At 38.3% G+C, this 21,408-nt stretch overlaps 1 protein-coding gene across 3 annotated transcripts; it reads right to left on the bottom strand.

Moving 5' to 3' along the window:
* Positions 1-5,646: 5,646 nt before the first annotated feature.
* Wee1 (WEE1 G2 checkpoint kinase) lies at positions 5,647-20,840 on the bottom strand. Of its 3 annotated transcripts, none has more exons than XM_027942403.2 (11): positions 20,127-20,840; positions 18,353-18,558; positions 17,635-17,695; positions 17,296-17,468; positions 16,729-16,850; positions 12,684-12,830; positions 10,493-10,588; positions 9,851-9,936; positions 8,966-9,136; positions 8,733-8,878; positions 5,647-7,012 (listed from the first exon to the last, which is right to left on the bottom strand). In XM_027942403.2, exons 1-11 carry the CDS (start codon positions 20,700-20,702, stop codon positions 6,859-6,861), a joined length of 1,938 nt encoding a protein of 645 aa, XP_027798204.1. In that variant the 5' UTR covers positions 20,703-20,840; the 3' UTR covers positions 5,647-6,858. The 3 variants fall into 3 exon arrangements, with proteins under 3 accessions (XP_027798204.1, XP_071472496.1, XP_071472495.1); XM_071616395.1 differs by lacking the exon at positions 20,127-20,840 and adding an exon at positions 19,532-19,814; XM_071616394.1 differs by lacking the exon at positions 20,127-20,840 and adding an exon at positions 19,301-19,354.
* Positions 20,841-21,408: the final 568 nt, after the last annotated feature.

Here is a 21,408-nt window from a genome sequence, read left to right on the forward strand (position 1 = left end):
ACCCTCTTCAAAATAGCTTAGGCCAAAAAGACAAAATGACTTTAAAAAGTTTAGGCTAAAGAAAAACTTGTGTAAGCTCATGGAGATAAATCAAGATTAGGGGGAATAAGACACTTAGATCTTGCTCTCCTCATTCTCAATTATTGGTTCATTCTCTTTTCCTGCAAATACTACTACCCCTTCTGTGGAGGGGGGACCAAAAAAAATGGGAGCTGTTTCCCCATCTATGCTGGTGAAGATTCTAGGAAAAACTCCATTTGGTATACCTGAATTCAAAGGAGTGGTCTCAATTATCAGAAATCTGGAGGAAGAATGGGCATCATCATTGGACAAATCTTGGTAAGCCATGTGATTTGCCCAGATTGTACTGTGCATGTTAATAACCTCAAATGTTTTTAAAATTTATTTTTATTATAAAATAAAACTTATTGTTTAAAATAGGATAAATTGGGGCTGGGGTTGTGGCTCATCGGTAGAGTGCTCACCTAGCACGTTGCGAGGCCCTGGGTTTGATCCTCAGCACCACATATAAATAAATAAATTAAATAAAGATATTGTGTCCAACTACTACTAAAAAATAAACATTTAAGGGGCTGGGATTGTGGCTCAGTGGTAGAGCGCTCGCCTAGCACGGGCAGGACCCAGGTTCGATCCTCACCACCACATAAAAATAAAGGCATTGTGTTGTGTCCATCTACACCTAAAAAATAAATATTTAAAAAAAATAAATATTTTTTTAAAATAAAATAGGATAAGTTTAAAATGAAAAAGGAGAGAGAAATTTTTCATAATCACAGTTTTCTTTTTTTATTTATTTTTTAGTTATAGTTGACACAATACCTTTATTTTATTATTTATTTTTATGTGGCACTGAGGATCGAAACTAGGGCCTTGCACACGGTAGGCAAGCACTCTACCGCTGAGCCACAACCCCAGCCCCATAATTGAAGTTTTCAATTAATGATCATTTTAGTCTCATGCTCTTTTGTTTAATGCTTTAAATATATATATATATATATATATATATATATATATATATACACACACACACACACACACACACACACACAGTTTTGCTTGCTGATTTTTTTCCACTTTATTATATAATACATGCATTTCCCCAAGTTATAAAACACCTTTAAACACTGCTTTAAAGAGCTGTGTATTATACTCTGAAAACTTTTTTTTTTTAAAGAGAGAGAGGAGAGAGAGAATTTTTAAATATTTATTTTTCAGTTTTCGGTGGACACAACATCTTTATTATATTTTTATGTGGTGCTGAGGATCGAACCCAGCACCCTGCGCATGTCAGGCGAGCGCGTTACCGCTTGAGCCACATCCCCAGCCCTGAAAACTTTTTTTAAAAAACTTTTTACCCACCTCATTCGCAAGGAATGGAAAGTGTTCCTTCCACTTGTCTGTCCTCAGGCCGCTTTAACACTTTGAATTCATGGAATTCACTTCTAACTTCAGAAGAGAGTCCATCATTTGGGAATTCCCCACCTCCATTTTCTACATTCCCCAGAACACTTCCAAATTTGTCTCATCCATGCTCATTCCTTTTCTGCTGTAGGAACAGAACATTTGTTCTGAATTAAGCTAGTGTGCTTCAGTGCAGCACTCTGGGCTCTGACTCCTGAGAGTGTAGCTATGTAATCTGGGAAATTCATTTTACTTCTCTGAATATTACGTATAAAATGCAGATTTTGTCATGGAGTTGTATGTGTATGTGGTGTGGTACTGGGTATTAAACAACTCTACCACTGAGCTTCATCCTCAGCCTTTTATTTCATTTATTTATTTATAGACAGGGTCTCATTAAATTGCTGAGGCTAGCTTGAAACTTGTCATCCTCCTGCCTCGGCCTCTGGAGTTGCAGGAATTACATGAGTACACTACCACTGATGTCATGGGGTTCTATGAGGATTAAATGTTTTTGTGTTTTGTAAAACACTTAGCCCACAGTAAGTTTATAATAAAGTTCATCAAAAACAAAACTCAAAATTCCTTTCTAGCTATAACTCTTTCTTCCCTTTAACCACATTAAAAATGATTTATCTTGCTGTTTCTACTTCATATCCTGTTCACATCCCAACCCACTGCTAACTGGCTTTTGTTCCCCCTCTACCAGCACTTCTTATCAAAATCTCTTAATGAACTCTAGGTGCCTTCTCAGACCTTTAAATCATTTAATCTTATCGGTTAATTGATTTCTTCTTTGAAGTTCTCTATTGGTATCTATGACATAAGATTTCTCCCGACTTTCCTCATTCTTACATTGTTCCTTCTTACTATCCTTTGCTAACTGCCCTGTCCTTTAATTGGTTTTTGTCCTCAACTTTCAAGTGTCTGGAAAAACACAGTTCTTCAAATGAGATCCGAGTAGGAATTTTGGTTCTGCTCTGAGTACCTATTCCTAAATTGTTTAACTCCCTCAAGCGTCCATATTCTCACCTTCACAAAGGTGACTCTCCTACTGAGTAATCATCCTTAAATACAGATGATGTACATTATTTCCCATTGGCATAAATCAGTATGCTGGGGCTGGTAATCCACTTCATATCATAAGAATGTCAGAACTCAAAACAAATATTCTTCAAAATATTTATTAACCATACAAAATTAAACAATATGAACTATGATATAAATGTTCCTTTGAGGTATTTTTCTTCAAGGGCTGGACTGGCCGAGGTTTCTTAGACTCTTAGTTTAATGAAGTTGGGACAGAACATGCCATCTTTTCCTGGTAAATCTTCCTAGAGCATACATAGATTTTTTCCTTACTCCAGAGACCTTTGAACTGCATTGAAAATTAGGGACATCTGCCACAAAGAAAAAAAAATTTCAATGATGTTCAGATGAGTACCTCTCAGTTTGTGAAAACTAAATGTTAGGAGAGGGACAGTTTCAATGATGTCTTACTCTTCCATTTTTTAAAAAAAATATCTACTTCGCTGAGCTTCTGAGAAATTTCTAACAACATAACCAGGTTTACAGAAGTTAACTTCTAGATCCACTCACTCTGCATTGTCAATCAGTTTCAGTGATGATTTTTAGTTATACAAATGCCTTCAAAAATATTGAATAAGGGAGTTTCCTCCAAATTCCTAATTCCAGGCTTCACTTATGATTTTCACAATATCCAAAACACTTCCAAAACTTTTTTGATCTATCATCTTTGTTGATTGCTTTAATTGGCCTTCAAAAAGTTCATAAATAAAAATGCCTTAAGGATGCAAAACATTTTATTTGTTGGCTAAAGTCAAGAGAGATGCTTTGTGGAGATGTACTGGGGAGGAAGAAAAACTACTCTAGTCTGCTACTTAGAATTAGGAGGTAGCCTGAAACCTTACCCAAACCCAGCTATTATATGAAATTTTTGAAATGTTACTGTTTGACGTCTGGTGGAGTGAAAACCAAGTGAAATTCAAAGCTTGAGAATTGGCTCTTCAAAAGTTCATTAATTAAAGGGGTATTGCTCTTGGAGTCTTGGCAAGGCAAATTTTTATTTGTAGTCAAATTCTAATGTGAGGGCTGGGGATGTGGCTCAAGCGGTATCGCGCTCGCCTGGCATGCGTGCGGCCCGGGTTCGATCCTCAGCACCACATACAAAGATGTTGTATCCGCCAAAAGACTAAAAAAAAGATAAATTAAAATTCTCTCTCTCTCTAAAAAAAAAAAAAAAAAATTCTAATGTGATTCCTCTTACCCAACTGCTTTTAATTTTTCTTCTTTATTAAACTGTTTTCCAAAAAGAATATAATTATACCAATGGTAAATACTGTCAAACAGTAACAGACCTTTGCATTTTAATTAAATTTTTGGGAAAATTCTTCAATGTATCATTATTAGCATTAGTGCTTCCCAGCAGATATTATGCTAAGTTCTTATTCTTTGTAATAAAAATTAAACTATTTCAAGTGCAGTGTTTCCATCTAATGAAATCTCTATCCTCTTTTTGCTACAGTGGCTTTGAAACCAGTCTGAACTTCATTTCCTGGATCCATTCTTCAATCTACCACTACTATCTTCCCAAGACATGTGTAGAAGTTTGAACCATCATTTTAACCTTGCCCAATCCCTCCAATAGAGCACTTAACACACTTTATTGTCATTATATATATATTTACATGAGTCTCCTCTACTTTATCCTGAGTCCCTAGTAAGCAAAGACTATTTCTTACTGGTTTTTGGTCTACCACAACACATAAAAGGCACTCAAAAGTATCTTATGTTGACCATGAGTCCAACTTTCACATCAGGTTTCGGATGGCTTAAGAACTCCCCCATGAGCACCAAATACCAGATTATTTTCTCCTTAACCTAATGAAACAGTTATGTTAAAAAACAAAACTACTACAAATCTTGATAAAAAAAACACCTGGATTTTTCTTTGAAGCTAGTACACTAGAAAAATGTACCTTAATGACTTAGAATGATCACAATGAACACAAATTATTTTTTATAGCCGTCTTCCTTAGCTAATGAAAATTGAAACATTTACTTGCTCCAGTCCATGAGGTCTTTTAGGTTCGTGGGGCGGCAGGGGGAAGGGGTACTAGGGATTGAACCCGAGGCACTTTACCACTGAGCTACATCCCCAGCCCGCCCGCCCCTTCTTTAGTATTTTTTAGTTATAGGTGGACACAATATCTCTATTCTATTTTTATGTGGTGCTGAGGATCGAATCCAGTGCCTCATGCATGGTAGGCGAACGCTTTATCTTTGAGCCACAGCTCCCCCGACCACCAGCCTTTTTGATATACTGTCTCCCTAAGTTGCTGAGGCTGTCTTCAAATTTGCAATCCTCAGGTATCAATCTTCCAAGATTACAAGTGTACATTGCTGTGCCCAGCACCCATTAGTTTTTATATCTAATTTATCTGTCTACCAATTTCTATCACCTCTTCCTCTTAAGTTTTACTTTTTAAGATGCTAAGAAGGTAAAATAATCAAGCTTGTTAGAAATATTTATAGCGGAAATAGAGCCTAATCAAGAGCCTGATTGATAATAGACTATGATCAAAGCATAATGATCTTGCAACATCACTTTTGCTCTGTCAGAAAAAAATGTCACATTAGAACAAGCACTATCATTTCAATTTGCACTCAGTTTGGAATCTAGGGTAGCAGGGTCACAAGTTCAAGACCAATCTGGGCAATTTAGCAGACTACCTCAAAATAAAATGAGCTGGTGGTGTAGTTCAGTGGTAAGTACTTGCCTAACATGTGCGAGATCCTGGGTTCAATTTGAAGTACCACACACACACAACTTTCCCACTTTAAAGCTCTCTTCTGTGACTCAGTATAAATTAGAAAAAGTCATGACTCTTATTTTATTCACTTGAATTAACCTTAGGCTATTTTAAATTACATTATACCATATTTCTAGCAAGTCAGATGCATAATATGTAATGCAATACAAAAATATTACGTGAATATTTTTAATGATTTAAAGTTGATGGGTGAACTTTCAGGGAATCACAAAATATAACTGGACTAAAGCCTATCATTAAACTGGCAGTAAGTTTTGTATTTCATCAAAAATATGCACTCTGCTATAGTACTTTATATACATTGCACTCTACATTTTATAATGTAGTGATAATGGAGATAAAATAAGAGAAAACAGGCACCACAAAGATATTGACAATTAAGGTAAGCTCAGAGTGACTTTTAATATGCCAATCAATGTTAATAAAACACAAGTCAAACAGACAAGTGCAAACATGTTTTAGAACAAAGTTAATGAGAAAACAAACAAGAGACAATTTTTTTTTGTAATATCCATTAGCCGGTGTTAATAATTAAGTGGCTAATCACAGATCAAATATATTTTGTGAAAAACTTGGTATAGTCAGAAGTCATTCTGGCATTTCAAACAGCTATGTACAGTATTACCAAGATCAGTTTATATACACAAATATTGAAGAGAAACCAGGCAAAACATTTAAAAACAGACTACCCATACAATCAAGTACAAAACTTGGGAGAAGGAAAGAGACATTTTAAAAAAGTTGTCAGGGAAGGACATTATCCGAAAAAATTACAAAACCAGTAATAATTATACTACATTAATACAGCATTCCAAAGGGGGAAGAGGTGCATTTTTTTCAATGCACTAGCTTCAAAGTTCAAAGAGAAAAAAAGGCAAATAGCTGCTTTTCATCAAGAGCAGCTATATATTTCACATAATTGTTTCAAAAGAAAGCCTATTAACAATGATGATTGTTTAATGCTACAATTTTACAGCAAAGACAAAACTAAAATAGCAGCAAATTCACAAGGCAATACTTCCACAGAATTATCATTCCATGGTTCATGCAATGCCTACAAAGTGCTCCCAGTTGGATATAGAAGTATAATTCACAATTAAAAAAAAAAGAAAAGAAAAGAAAAAAAGAAATGTAAGATTGACACACAGGTACATTGGAGAGGCTGAGTAGTACTGAGTATCTTAATATTTCCCTTTTCAAAGGGAAGTATGTTTGCAATAAAGCCCTTGAGTCCTTTCTACAGGTCACTACAGGGAAAGATACCTTTTATTACAATGCAACAGAAAACTGTAAGCAGCACACCACCACAGTGGTTAACCCTGCAAAGGATGGTGTAACATCCAACAGTGACTGACTGACATCCTACAGAAGACAAACTGATAAGACTATACACAAAAGCCTGATATGGCAAAGGTCAAAATACAGCTTTCAACTGTAATTCACAAATAAAAGTCCTAAAAAGTATTTCAGTAAAACTACTGACACCAATAGAGAAAGTAATTGCAAAGTGGATTCTAGCAGTGATTTCAACCTAGCTTCCTCTTGTCACAGTTTTTTTGCGGGGAGGTGGGAAATGAGCAGTTCAGTATATAGTAAGGCTGACAGAGCGGTTCATTTTCTTTCCAATAAGTCGAGAGGTTCTATTACTCTGGGTGGTGGACCTAGTGGCCATCCGGTCAGTGAAGAGTGCTCTTTCCTCAGCTGCAGCTTTTGCCAGCTGGGCTTTCTTGAGTTCTCTAAGAACATAAAAATAGAAAACAGAACTTTTTATCTATTAATCCTAGGAAGAGATTCTAAGAGGCCAAACACAAACTGGGAGCTATTCATACACCATTATTCCAAGATGTACTCTTTTTTTTAAACTTTTGTTTTTTTCACCCTAAGATCTACTTTTAAAGAAAGAAAAAAATACAACATGAAACTTTAGCTTCTATTCAACTTAAATGTACAAAATTATTTTTATTTTGTGCTTTTGGCATCAAAATACCATATATACTTTAATATAAAGACATGAGTAGTAATAAATAGTAATAACTTTAGGTCTTAAAAAATAATTTCAGCCAGACATGGTGGCACCCACCTGTAATTTCAATGACTTGGGAGGCTGAGGCAGGAAGATCCCAAGTTCAAGGTCAGCCTCAGCAACTTAGCAAGACTCTGTCTCAAAAAATAAAAGGGCTGAGGACTAACTCAGTGGTAAAATGTCCCTGTGTTTAATTCCCAGCACCAAAAAAATTCAAATAAAACTCTAACTTAAATTATGAATCTATTTTGCATAACAGATGAAAGGAGAACCTTATCTGTAAAAACTGATGGTTATCAAACTAATGATATATAAACATTTTAATATAAAATTTTAGAATTTAAAAATTTTAAGATTTAATACAAAACTTTAAAAAAGTCACTTTTCTTATGTTAGACTCAAAATGGGAGTAATAAATCAAAATAACTAGAAATGTGACATGTGGTTACTAATGCTTTCCAATATTTCCCTCTTTTATATATATATATGTGGTTTTTTTTTTTAGTTGTAAATGGACACATACCTTTATTTTTGTTTATTTTTATGTGGTGCTGAGGATCGAGCCCAGTGCCTCACACTTGTGAGGCAAGCACTCTACTGCTGAGCTATAACCCCAGGCCATATTTCTCTCTTTTGATGATTTTTTAAAAATATTTATTTCTTAGTTGTAGTTAGATACAATATGTTTATTTTATCCGTATATGGTGCTGAGGACCAAACCTCACATGTGCTAAGCGAGCGCTCTACCGCTAAGCTACAACCCCAGCCCCTGATGATCTTAATCTTTACAACTATCTTTCTAAAACTGTCAAGCCATTTAGGCCAAATATATATAATCATCTCTGCAAACTTAATCAATATTAATTTCATCCTTTTGTAAAATAAGCACAACAGAATGTTTTCAGGAAGATAATTTTTGATGAGTCTGGGCAAAAAACTGGTAAGGGCTCACTTAGCTTTTACTATTATTTAGAGCTTAACAACTATTGCCACTTGCAAAAATTCTAGGCTTAACATTTTTAAATTTCATAAATTTCAAAGTTTATTAAGAACACAATATATCAAATACTCATTTAAGGCAGAAGTCTCCAAACTTTCATTTGCAACAACATATCAAATTAATATTATATCTTTTGTTGAGCCTAAGTGATCTTTCATTAAAAATTTCTTTTTTTTTGTTCCAGGGACTGAACTCAGGAGCACTCAACCACTAAACCACATCCCCAGCCCTATTTTTGTATTTTATTTAGAGACATGTTCTTACTGAGTTGCTTAGTGCCTTGTTTTTGCTGAGGCTGGCTTTGAACTCGTGATCCTTCTTCCTCAGTCTCTCAAGCCACTGGGATTACAGGCATACACCACTGTGCCTGGCTCTCATTAAAACTCTTGAGAATTAATGAGAATGAAAAAGTAAAACAAAACTTCTCACTTACTTCTGCAAAAGTGAATTTTTGAACTTTTCAGCATTCAATTCTATTCGTAATTGTTCGGCACTCTTTCTAGATGCAGACAATAATACTGAATGCTTTACCAGTGCCATTGCTGAAGGTCTTCTCTCTGGATCTGGATGAATCATAACCTTAGAAAGAAAAGTAAAATTAAAGACATTCAACTTAACAAAGTATTGAACAGTGTTGATAAAATGGTTCATATATAAAATGCTTACTTTTAACAACTCTGTAAATTCCTGGGAAAGCACTTGGGGAATTCGAGGTAATCTACCCTGTCTGATTTCATGCCATTGGTCTCCATTTCTGGGAAGAGGTTCAGCACCAGCAGCACACACCACTGTGAGGGCAAGGGCAAAAATATCCGCTTTTGGTAGATGGGTATAGTTCTGTAAAAGTTATGTAAAAATGGTCAAAAGAGTACACTTCAATGATGATTTAAGTGAAAAATCAGACTAAATTAAAATGTTAATGCCACGTTTAAATTACAAAGTAACATGCACTTTCCAGAAGGGAAAATTTAAATATATATCTAAAACCAAATGCATTTTTAACTTTATAACAAGCTCCTTAAATTCTCAGAAAAAACTCACTCTCTAGGGATTCCTATGCAAACACAACACGTGTACATGAACATACCAACAAGTCATAAATACATACATGAGCAATAAAGCAAATACATATATAAAAGATTAATAAGATCATAATTATACTTTCTGTTGTTATTCTATTTTAAATATTTGTCAGACTTCTTCTGAAATTATGTGGCAAACCGATTTTGAAACCACAGATTTTTAAATACTGACAGATCTTAACATTTTGATCTCCAAAAAGGCTTTACCATTTTAAAGTTCACCAGCAGCATATGAGAACATCTCTTTAACTTCAATGTCACAATAAATCTTTGCCTTCAATGACTTTTACTAGATTAAATATTCCCACCTAATGGTTTAGACTTTCTGTTCCACTAGTTATAAAAATTCTAATATATTTGTATTCATATTTTTCCAATAACCGATAGGTATTACAAAGCAACAATATTAATAAAGTACAAACAACAGTACTAATAAAGTATTAATAAATTATCAAAAGACAAAAATTACCTCCTGTAAAACTTCATTTGCAAGAAAACGACTATCACCTTCTTCAACTTGTGGACTAGAGATTCTTGTTACATGCCCAAGATCACCTAGAAGTATTGAAAAATCACAGTAGGGGGCTGGGGATGTGGCTCAAGTGGTAGCACGCTCGCCTGGCATGCATGTGGCCCGGGGTTCGATTCTCAGCACCACATACAAACAAAGATGTTGTGTCCGTCAAATACTAAAAAATAAATATTAAAATTCTCTCTCCCTCTCTCTTTAAAAAAAAAAAAAGAAAAAAGAATAAAAAGAAAAATCACAGTAGGAATTAAAACCAAGGGCTGGGGCTATATATAGCCCAGTGGTAGATCACTTGCTTAACATGTGCAAGGCCCCCTGGGTTCAATTTCTGGCATGCATACTTACATATACACATACACACACACACACACACACACACACACACTCAGAATTAAAAACCAATACTCAGAATTAAAAACCAACACTCAGAATTAAAAACAAATATTTCTGGCATGCATACACACACATACACACACACACATACACACACACACACACTCAGAATTAAAAACCAACACTCAGAATTAAAAACAAATAGCATTTGTCTTAATTTTAACATAACAATCTAGTTATCTTTCTTACCTATTTTAAACATAACTTTGTTGGATATCCAGTCATCTTCATCTCCATCTTCAGAGGCAGCATTTGGGATTGCAGTTCGAGATATGAAAATATTACCTGTTAAATAGTTAATTATTTAAGCCTCACTAACAAAAGTATAACTATAGTTTATAAACAAAGTCAAATATCAAAATCATCCAAAAGGCTTTTAAAAATCCAGCTCTCATGTTCTACCCCCAAACCAATGAGAACAAAAACTTCAAGGGAGGATGACAAAGCTATATTTTCTGGGAAAATACTTCCTAGCTCGACAACGATCCCTGAACACTTGGAAAACCCTGCATTAGAATCTCATCAAATACATATTAATCTCTAGCAGTTTATTAACTTAAAAACAATACAAAACATAGTAATTTGTGATGCTGCCAAAGCACAAATTTTAATTTAGTGCTTACAAGGCTGGTATGAATAAGACATTTAGCCAGCAAGTTTGGCTGACCATACAGAATCTACTGACCAATATTGCTTTGTGGTTCACTATTTGCTACTGTACAGACATTAGCTTTTCCTTCAAATTCAAGTAAACTCATGATTAACTTAAGTTTTAGTGGCAGATTTCATTTTATTATTACTGATAAAATTCTGAATTTATAAATCTTATACTCACTGGACTCCTCTGTCCAATTTCTATTTATTTTTAGATAACTTATGGTAGGATTTGTAAATTTGCTGATTTTAAAACTTCATATCTCTTAATAATTTCACACTTTGTACCTTGCAACACAAGGGTCTATGGTATTTATCTTACAGTTCATACAAGCTATAAGGGAGTATAGCTAATGGACCTTACTAATTCAGATTCACAACCACTACCAATGTATTTTTCCTTTTGAAAATAAAAATTTTATTTAGAGAGATGTTCAATTTCAAATAAAAAATTACATCAGAAATAAGATGTATAGAGACTAAGGATATAGCTCAGTTGGTTGAGTGCTTGCCTCGCATGCTCAAGGCCCTAGGTTCAATCCCCAGCACCACAAAAAAAAAAAGAAAAGATGTATAAAGTGACTTAAATTCTCATGAATTGACATACATTCCCATAGATAAAAAGAAGGAAAAAGGGCTGGGGAAATAGCTCAGTTGGTAGAGTGCCTGCCTTGTATGCATAAAGCCCTGCGTTCAATCCCCAATACTGTCAAAAACAACAACAACAAAAAACCTATAAAATTCAACTTAAAAACACTTGGACTAAAATGTTCAGTTTGACTCCCATCAACCTTTAGCTACAAATTAATTTACAGGAAATATAGGGGAGAAAGGAACAATTTAAATGATACAAGGAAGCAACTAGTCAAATTCAGAAGAAAAGGAATCTTGCAAGACAATCCTGTATCATTTTTAAAAAGTAGAATAAAGCAGCCAAGTGTGGTGGCACATGCCTGTAACCTCAGAGACTCTGGAGACCAAGGTAGGAGGATCACAAGTTGGAAGTCAGCCTCATTAACTTGTGAGGCTCTGTCTCAAAATAAAAAATAACTGGAGGAAAAACAAAAAGGAGGGGATGATTTGGTGGTAAAGCACCCCTGGGTTCAATCCCCAGTACCAAATACATAAGTAAGTAAATAAGAGAATAGCAGCAGAATGAAATGCTAAAGAGAAAAATGGATATAACCAGATGTAATGCATGGTGCTGAGATATACTACTTTAAACAAATCAACTGCTAAGACTTGGATAAATAAAGGGGCTGGGATTGTGGCTCAGTGAGCACATGTGAGGCACTGGGTTTGATCCTCAGCACCACATAAAAAAATAAAGGTATTGTGTCCATTACAACTAAAAAGAATAAAAAAAAAAAAAGAAAGAAAAAAGACATGGGTCAATTAGAGAAAATTTAAATATGGCCTGGCCTAGCAGAGGAGTAGGGTGTTAAGTCTTTTGCTTTTGTTTTTGCAGTACTGAGGCTGAACCCAGGGACGTACTTAAGGCTAGTAAGTGCTCTATCACTGATCCTATAAAAGACAGCAGAAAGGTTTCTTTTAATGAGTAGTATGTAAATTTGTAGGGTTAACAAGGAAAGAGATGAATAAGAATCATAAAACAGTACTTTTAACAAAGATACTTAATGAAAAACCATGTGGTTTCATATTACAATGAAACGATTTATTCTCTATATCCCCAAAGAATGCAAGTCAGAGGATTTATAATACTTACTAGGTTTTATATCCATGTGAACCAAAGACATTGAATGAATATATTTCAAGCCCCGGCCAACTTGCAAAAGGAGATCCTTCAACTCTACTTCTGTAAAGTAACTCATGATTCTGTAGTTTTCACTTATAGCATCAGCTAAACTTCCACCTAACGAAAACAGCAAAATTAATATTTTCTTCTTTCATAGTCTTCTTTCATTCCTCTTTACTCTTAACAAAGAATGATATTTTCTAGGACCTCGCCCTTCAACCTGCTTACAAAATAAAATTTTTATTTTTTCTTTTAATAGGTAAATAGACTCATATGGATAGAAAATACAATTTAAACCTTCTTTCCAGCAACCTGAATGGTTCACTTTCCCAGAGTAAACCAATGTTGTCAGTTTCTTAGGTATTCAACAAATTAACAAATGATATTATATGTTTATTATCCTGAAGAAAATTCTGTCAATACCCTTTTCTTTCTTGTGTCCCCACAGAATTCCATTGAATGGTAATGCACTAACCAATCCCCTAATTGATGGACATTTAAAAATCATGTATATACTGTGACCTACCTAATGAATATCTTTATTCATAGGTCACTTCACACATATGTAGTATGTCCTGGCACCAAAACTGCTGGATCAAGATTGTAAGTATTTGTAATATACGCAAAACACAGACGAATTCATTCTCTCTCCACAGAAGACCATACCAAATTTATATGCCCATTATCAATGTATGAGTAACTCTTGCCCTAACCCTAACAAGTCCATAAATTTTAGAGGTAAATACCAGTATCTGAGTATGGTTTAAATTTATACCTCTTTTATGAATGAGAATATAAACCTGCTTTTATAGAACAGGTTAAACCAATCAATTAATTTGTTTACACTTTTAAAAACTTTTTATGTTTATACTTTGTCTCAAAATCAATGAGGAACTGTTAAAACAAACCTGGGCTGGGCTACAGCTCAGTGTTAGAGCACTTGCCTAGCATGCTTGCAAAAGGAGATCCTTCAACTCTACTTCTGTAAAGTAACTCAAGATTCTGTAGTTTTCACTTATAGCATCAGCTAAACTTCCACCTAACAAAAACAGCAAAATTAATATTTTCTTCTTTCATAGTCTTCTTTCATTCCTTTTCACTCTCAACAAAGAATGATATTTTCTAGGACCTTGTCCTTCAACCTGCTTACAAAATCAAAATTTTTATTTTTTGCGTTTGATCCTCAGCACCACAAAACAACAAATATATTTAAAACTTAAAATCACTCAGGGTAATAAAATCAGAAAGGTCAATAGTGCATTAGTCAGGAAGGGAGGTTCTACAATTTAAGACTAAATACCAAAATGTCAAATATATTTTATATTTTTTGGGGGAGGGGAGTAACCAGGATTTGGAACCAGGCGCACTTAAGCACTGAGCCATATCTCCAGCCCTTCTTATGTTTTATTTGATAGGGTCTAACTAAGTCGTTGAGGACCTTGTTAATTGCTGGGGCTGGCTTTAAATTTGTGATTATTCGGCCTCAGCCTCCCTAGCTGCTGGGATTACAGGTGTGTACTATAGTGTCTTCCAGGTGTCAAATGTATTTTTAAATAAAAAATTGGGGTTGGGGGGGTATATCACATCAACGTGAAAAAATAAATTAAAAGGAGATGGCATCAAGCAAATATGTTACAGAAAAGACAATATGGTTAAGTTGTTATAAATTAAACTCAGCAACTGAAAAATTAGGGTTAAGAAAAAATATAGTCCATAAGATCATAAGAAACAGCTACATAAATTTTGATGTTATGAATAGAAACATTTCTAGAGCTGTGTGAAACAAATTAGCAGCAATGCTATATAATGAACAAAGTTCTTTCAAGGGCAGAGAACTAAACGAGTAAAGACTGGAAAATGAACTTGCTTTGTTCATTATTTTTAAATATGGAGAACCTAAATCTGTACCAATTAATTATTAACAAGCTATGAGATTGCTGATATTGCTTATTTAAAGAAAAAATGAAAATGAACAAAAATAAATCTTTGCTTTCTCAAGGGTTAGCTAAACCCCAAATTCTCTAATAGTCACAGAAGATGTACAGAAATAGAAATAATACATTATATATAAAAATGTGGGTGTATAGGGGCTGGGGTTGTGGCTCAGTGGTAAAGCACTTGCCTGGCACGTGTAAGGCACTGGGTTCAATCCTCATCACCACATAAATACATAAAATAAAGGTATCTACAACTAAAAATATATATAAAGAAATATGAGTGTATAATAGAATCCTATATATCAGCATTCAAATCAGGATTTCGGTACAGATTTAATAAAAAATAAAAGAAGGAAACCAGCTGGTCCTTAAAGAACTTCATGAAGGTAAAAACAATTCAAGGAGGTCCAAAGTTTATCCTATACATGTCTGCTTTGTTTCAATTTGCAAGAGGGAGAGAGACCAGCTAAAGAATTAAAACAGCAGGGATGGGTTTGTAGCTCAGTGGTACAGTGCTTGCGAAGCAGGCGTGAGGCACTGGGTTTGATCCTCTGCACCACATAAAAATAAATAAATAAATAAAATAAAGGTATTGTGTCCATCAACAAATAAAAAATTTAAAAAGCAAAAAATAGCAGATGGTGGGAGTAAAGCAGAATTTCAGAACACCTTGAAGAAATGAAAAACATTAATGGAGAGTCATTGTCCTTTCATGACCAACAACAGTACTAGAAACAGAAAATAAAATGGAAAAGCAAGGATGGATGCAGTGAGATCCCACAGGAAAAAAATATCTCTTTGCTATGATTTGAATGTGTCCCCCAAAGTTCATGTGTTGGACACTTAATCCCCAATGCAAAAAGGAATGGGAGCGGGGATGCGGGGGTGTCTGATAAGAAGTGACTACATCACAGGGACTCTGTCCTCAAAAATAGATTGTTATTATCAATAGATTAAAAAAAAAAAAGGGGGGGGAGGGGGTTCAGCCCTTAAAAAATGCTGTTGACAAGCTCTTAGATTTCCCAGCCTTCAGAACCATGAACCAGATAAATTTCTGTTTATTATAAAATTATCCAAGGCTGGGGACATAGCCCAGTTGGTAGAGTGCTTGCCTCACAATGTATAAGGCCCTAGGTTCAATCCTCAGCACCACAAAAATATAAAGCAGAAGGATCACAAGTTTAAGGCCAGCCTGTTTCCAAATAAAATAAAAGGGCTGGGGATTAGCTCAGCAGTAGTGCTTAGCATATGTTAGGCCCTAGGTTCAATGTCCAGTACTGCAAAATACATAAATAATAAATAACCCAACACAAATATTCTTTTGTAGCAGCAAAAAATAGACTTAAGACAATCTTTACATATATATATATATATATGTGTGTGTGTGTGTATTTTTTTAGTTGTAGGTGGATACAAACACCTTTTATTTTTATGTGGTTCTGAGGATGGAACCCAGTGCCTCATGTGTGTAAAGTGAGCACTCTACCACTAAGTCCCAGCCCCAGCCCCGAATAAGACAGTCTTAACAACTATGTGCCCTATGCACTATGCTAGGTTCTAGGATACCAGAATATACATGGGAAGATCGCTATTTTCTCAAATGGATTGGTGTAATTTTAATAACAAGGATATGCATAGTATACAAAGTTCTACTGAGGTCTCTACAAGGTGCTTTAGAAGGGAGGTTTTCAATCTACTTGCACTTAAAATACACAGAAGGCCTCTAATCTTTTCTTTTTTTTTTTTTTTTTTTAATATTTATTTTTTAGTATTTGGCGGACACAACATCTTTGTTTGTATGTGGTGCTGAGGATCGAACCCGGGCCGCACGCATGCCAGGCGAGCGCGCTACCGCTTGAGCCACATCTCCAGCCCCTAATCTTTTCAGTTTATAAGACAGGCTGGGGAGTGCTTGCCTTGTACATGTGAGGCCTTGGTTTAATACTCACGACACCAAAAAGAAACAGAGACAAGAGTCAGAGAGAAAGAAGGAGAAAAACTTGAGATAATAATATTCCCTCCTTGGTGCTCATTTTCTCAAGTACATAAGTGTATGAGAAAACCATTACATTACTCACCATTACAATATTCATTTTGAATAAGCATATGATCATCTTCTGCCCAGGCAGAGAAATATCGAACCACATGAGGATGCTGTCCAAGCACTGCATGAGCATACACCTCTCTCAAAGCATTCTGCCTAGGAGAAATTTGAGATCAATAGAATGGTAAATGATTTTTTACTCAAGATTAACCTGAGTTAATTTCTCTGAAACTTTACTTTTCAAACTTTATGCTGAAATGAAATATGCTGGGGGTGGGGGCAGGGTTAAGACTCATGAGATTTCCCAAAGGCTTCCTTCCATTAAAGACTTTCAGAAAGATGAAAGTTTGCTGGCCTTAGGACTCAGGAAAGATTACATGCTATTCTACTGTAAATTCATGGATGTTGACTAGAAATAATAAATTTAAGTTAGACTCTAAAATAAAAAACAATGGCACAAAATTAAAAGGGCCTGATTAATCTTTATGATTTCTCAAAAATTAAACAAGTTAAATTCAACGTTTGATCATCTAAAACCTTAATGTTTGTAATGCCATAGGAAATGAAAAAAAAAAAAAAGATAGGAATGTGTAATACATACTCATCAACAGAGCCGGCCAATGGTTTTTTTGATCGCTTAATGGCATAAACGCATCCATCTAGCCTCTTCACACACTTAAACACAGAACCAAACTCTCCAGAGCCAATTTTTTCCAGCTCATGAAACTCTGTCGTATACCGTGACTTCATATTGCTTTCAGTAATGGTAATTCTCTGGAATAAAAAGGTTATCCATGTACATAATACAAAGAAATGAAAATGAGTTTTTGCTGTGATGACAGGACTATGTGTGAACTTTTAAAAAATTATTCTAGGTTATGTTTTCATGCTTACTTAACATGTATATATCTTAAACAAAATTTCAGAAATAAATATTTACTTTAGCGGGTCTTGTTTCATCTTCAAGCTCATAATCACTGCCTTCTATATCTTCACAGGAACTGAAAAAATAGCATATATTTTTTCATCAACACATCTAATAGATACATCAACTTGAGATCTAAAATTGACTATGGTACACATACAGGAATAGAGAACCACCACGGAATTTCACAGAGCTGGAATCAATTCCTCTAATTTTGTAATCACAAGATTCAGTTCAGATAATGAAAAAGTCCCCGCTGAGATACACTCACTAACTAGATGTCAACATTACCACACATATCAAAATTAAAGTCTTTTTAAAGCTGGGAATGTTGGTTCACGCCAGTATTTCTAGCAACTATGGAGACTAAGACGGAAGGATAGCAATTTGAGGCCAGCCTGGGAAACTTAGTGAGACCTTGTTTCAAAATAAAAAAGGACTGGGGATGTAGCCCAGTGGTTAAGTGTTTAATCCCTGATACCAAGAAAAAAAAAAAGAAAATAAAGCCTTTTTAATAAGGCTTTACTGCCTGCCTCATTTGACACCAGCTTTCCTACAATTTATATTTTTTTATTCCTTCCTTTTTCACACCACTCCTTTCCCAAGTGTTAATAAGAAAACATTTCAGAGCACAATTAACCATCTATGCCATTCAGTAGAAGCTAAACTTTGTTAAGTACACCAAACCAATTCTGGGTATATGGGAAAGCCAAACTATTGATAAATGACTCACTCATTCCAATACGCTCTCTTTCTTCTACGACACTGTCCTGAGGAATGAAGCAAAACTGAATCCGGAGTAAAAGGATTAATATTCACTTGAGGAGTCTGTCGTGTGTCAAATTCTCTCTTTCCTGATTTTTGTGTGTCCATGAATAGAGAACCACCGCGGAGTTTCACAGAGCTGGAATCAATTCCTCTAGCTTTGGAAAGCAAACTCTAGAGAAGGAAAAATAAAAATTCTTAGGACCCAACCCCTCCAGACAGCCTTCACAATCTAACCTTGAACAGACCTTTTAAGTGGCTGAAGGTAGAGATCAAAGTACCCCACCAGAACTGGGGATGTATCTTAGTAGTTAAGTGCTTGAGTAACATGCTGGAAGCCCTGGTTTCATCCCTAGCACCGCAGAGAAAAAAAATGAAGCAACATACAAGCTTTTAATACCAGCGGTTCGGGAGGCTGAGGCTTTGAAAATTCCAAGTTCAAAGCCAACCTCAGAAATTTAGCGAGGCCCTGAACAATTTAGCGAGAACCTGTCTCAAACGGGCTGGGGATGTAACTCGTGAAAAACAAAACAAACAAACGAACAACAACAACAACAACAAAACAGTGGCTAATTTAAGAGTCTGAGATTAGATATTATCTATCTTTCCGAAAAAGGGAGGAAAGTAAAATCGGTCTCAAATCCTAAAAGGAATATTTATGCTAACTAAAACTAAATTAATTTCAGTGTCTTAAAAGTTAACAAACCCCAGTCATCTGAAAATAGAAAGCAGTCAGTCTCATAAAAGCTCCCCTCCCCCATCTAAATAGTGCTTTGAAAGACACTCCCGCGGGACTCCTCCCCTCACTTGCGGGAGGATCTTGCCGTAGGCAAATCCGCTAATAAAACTAATTCTCAAAAGTACATATATTTCTGGTGTTTATGATGAACGGACAACGAAGTGAACCCGGACTTACTTGAAATAACGTAATTTCGCACACAAATGTGCAGCTTGTCTTAATTTCGGTGTCTGTCCTTAAATCTGGGTGACTTTGGAGTATAAGAAGTGGTAATCGGCATACTGAATGACCATTCCACCAACAGGTGCAGAGACCCTCCTTAAGATATCAACAGCAGAGTCCCTAATCATCACCCAAAGGCAACCAAACTCCGGCACCGCTATCCCACGGACAAAAACAAACGCTTACCCGATACTACGTCCTGAACGAAGCTTAAAAGCTACCAGGCATTATTCTGAGTCTAGGACTGTAAATGCGGGGAAGGCCGGGCTTTACTCGCCAGTGGAAGTCCTCACTTTTTCCCCATAACGCCACTACACACGAAAAGGATAAGAGCGGGGAGTTGTTTTTTTTTTTTTTAACCAAACACCTTCTGCCCGAGGGGCCCAAATTACAGGCCTCGTCGCCGCGTTTAAAAGGCACCATATGGCTCGGGAGTGTCAGGGGGCCGGTCCTGCACCCCTCGATATCGGTGCCACACTCGGGGCTGAGGTGCTCGGGGCGGCCCCGACTCCGGGGGCGTCAAATCGTCGGCCACCTGCACGGCGCCGACCAGCCCCTTTGTAAAATGAAGAAGTGCAGACGAGGCCCATTGTTCAGTTACATAATCTTAACGGACAACTCCTGGGCAGGGCCAAAGAGAGGGGCTGCCAACTCTGGGTGGCGGCGCCGGGCAGCGAGCGGGGCGCGGCCGGGCGGTTATGTAACCGAACCCCGACAGCGGCGCGCTCGGCTGGGCGCCGCGGCCTGTTTAAAGGCCCGGCCGTCCCGCCCGCCCGCTCACCTTGGGCGTGTGCGGCGTGTCGAAGAGCCGCAGCTTGCGGAAGGTCTTGTGCGGCGGGGTGCCCGGGTGGTCGGGCAGCGGCGAGCAGGGGCCCTCGCTGGACTGGCGCGCCCCACAATCCCGCGGAGACGCATCCCCCGGGCCGCCGCAGCGCACAGGCGAGAAAGAGCTGCCTAAGAAGTAGGCGGCCGCTGGCGACTTGACCGGCGACGAGGAGCCGAAGCCCTCCTCCTCCCAAGAGTCGCCCTCCGCCCCGCCGCCCGCCGCGTCCGCGCTCGGGCTGGCGTCCTGCAGCAGCATGTCCTCCTCCAGTTCCCCGGGGCTGCCGGGGACCGGGCCGGGCGAGCGGCGGCGCTCTGGCCCGGGCTCCGTGGGGCTCCGCGCGGGCGGCAGCGGCGAGTCGGGCTCCTGAAAGGCCGAGTCCTCTCCAGTGCTGTGGCCGCTGCCCTCCTCCTCCTCCTCTTCCTCCTCCTCCTCACAGTCGCTGCAGGGCGAGAAGATCAGCTTCTGCCGCAAAGTGCAGGCGGCCCCGGCACGGCGGGGCGGCGGCGGCTGCTGCCGGCTAAGGAAGCTCATTGCGGGCCTGGGGCCGGGGCGGAGGACTGGAGAGCCGCTGACCGCGGAGTCCAGGACTCGGCCGGCCCAGGGGGCGGGTCCGCCACGTGCGACTGGGCGCGCCTAGCTGCGGCGGCGGCGAGCCTGCGCAGCGGCGACGGCGACTCCGAGGCGCTCTGGGCTGCGGGCGGCGGCTGCAGTGGCGGCGCGGACTGTCCAGCGGAAGCTGGGCGGCCCGGGCACCGAGACTGGGGTCTCCGCAGGTCCAGCTACAAGTTCGGGCTCCGCGGCTTCCCGCGACCGTTAACCACGTGAGAGCCCAGCCCACCAATCCCCGCCCCGCTCTGGGTTTGAAAAAAAAAGGAGGGCGCGACGTAGCCCGCGGGGGAGGAACCAGCTACGCGATTTTGGCGCGAAACTGCTGGCTCCGCCTCCCTGTCGGCGCACTGCCAGGCCACGGGCCTATGAGCGAGCCCGAGGCGGCCTTCAGGGAGGGGCGAAGGGAGCGAGGTACGCCCTGCGGGGCGGCCTTCAGGGCCGCCCCGAGGGCCGCCACGGGGTCTGAATCTCTGCGGGCGGCGTGGGGGCCTCCTTGGTCCCTGCGGGCCGGCAGCAGCCGGAGCCGCCTGGAGCCAGGCGTCCCTTTGGCGCTAGCCACTGTGGCCCTGTGGGCGTGGCGGTGTGCAGTCACGTTTCGGACTCGAGGTCGGGCCTCCGGACCTTCCTG

This window comes from Marmota flaviventris, chromosome 9, assembly GCF_047511675.1.
Source record: "Marmota flaviventris isolate mMarFla1 chromosome 9, mMarFla1.hap1, whole genome shotgun sequence".
NCBI lineage: Eukaryota > Metazoa > Chordata > Mammalia > Rodentia > Sciuridae > Marmota > Marmota flaviventris.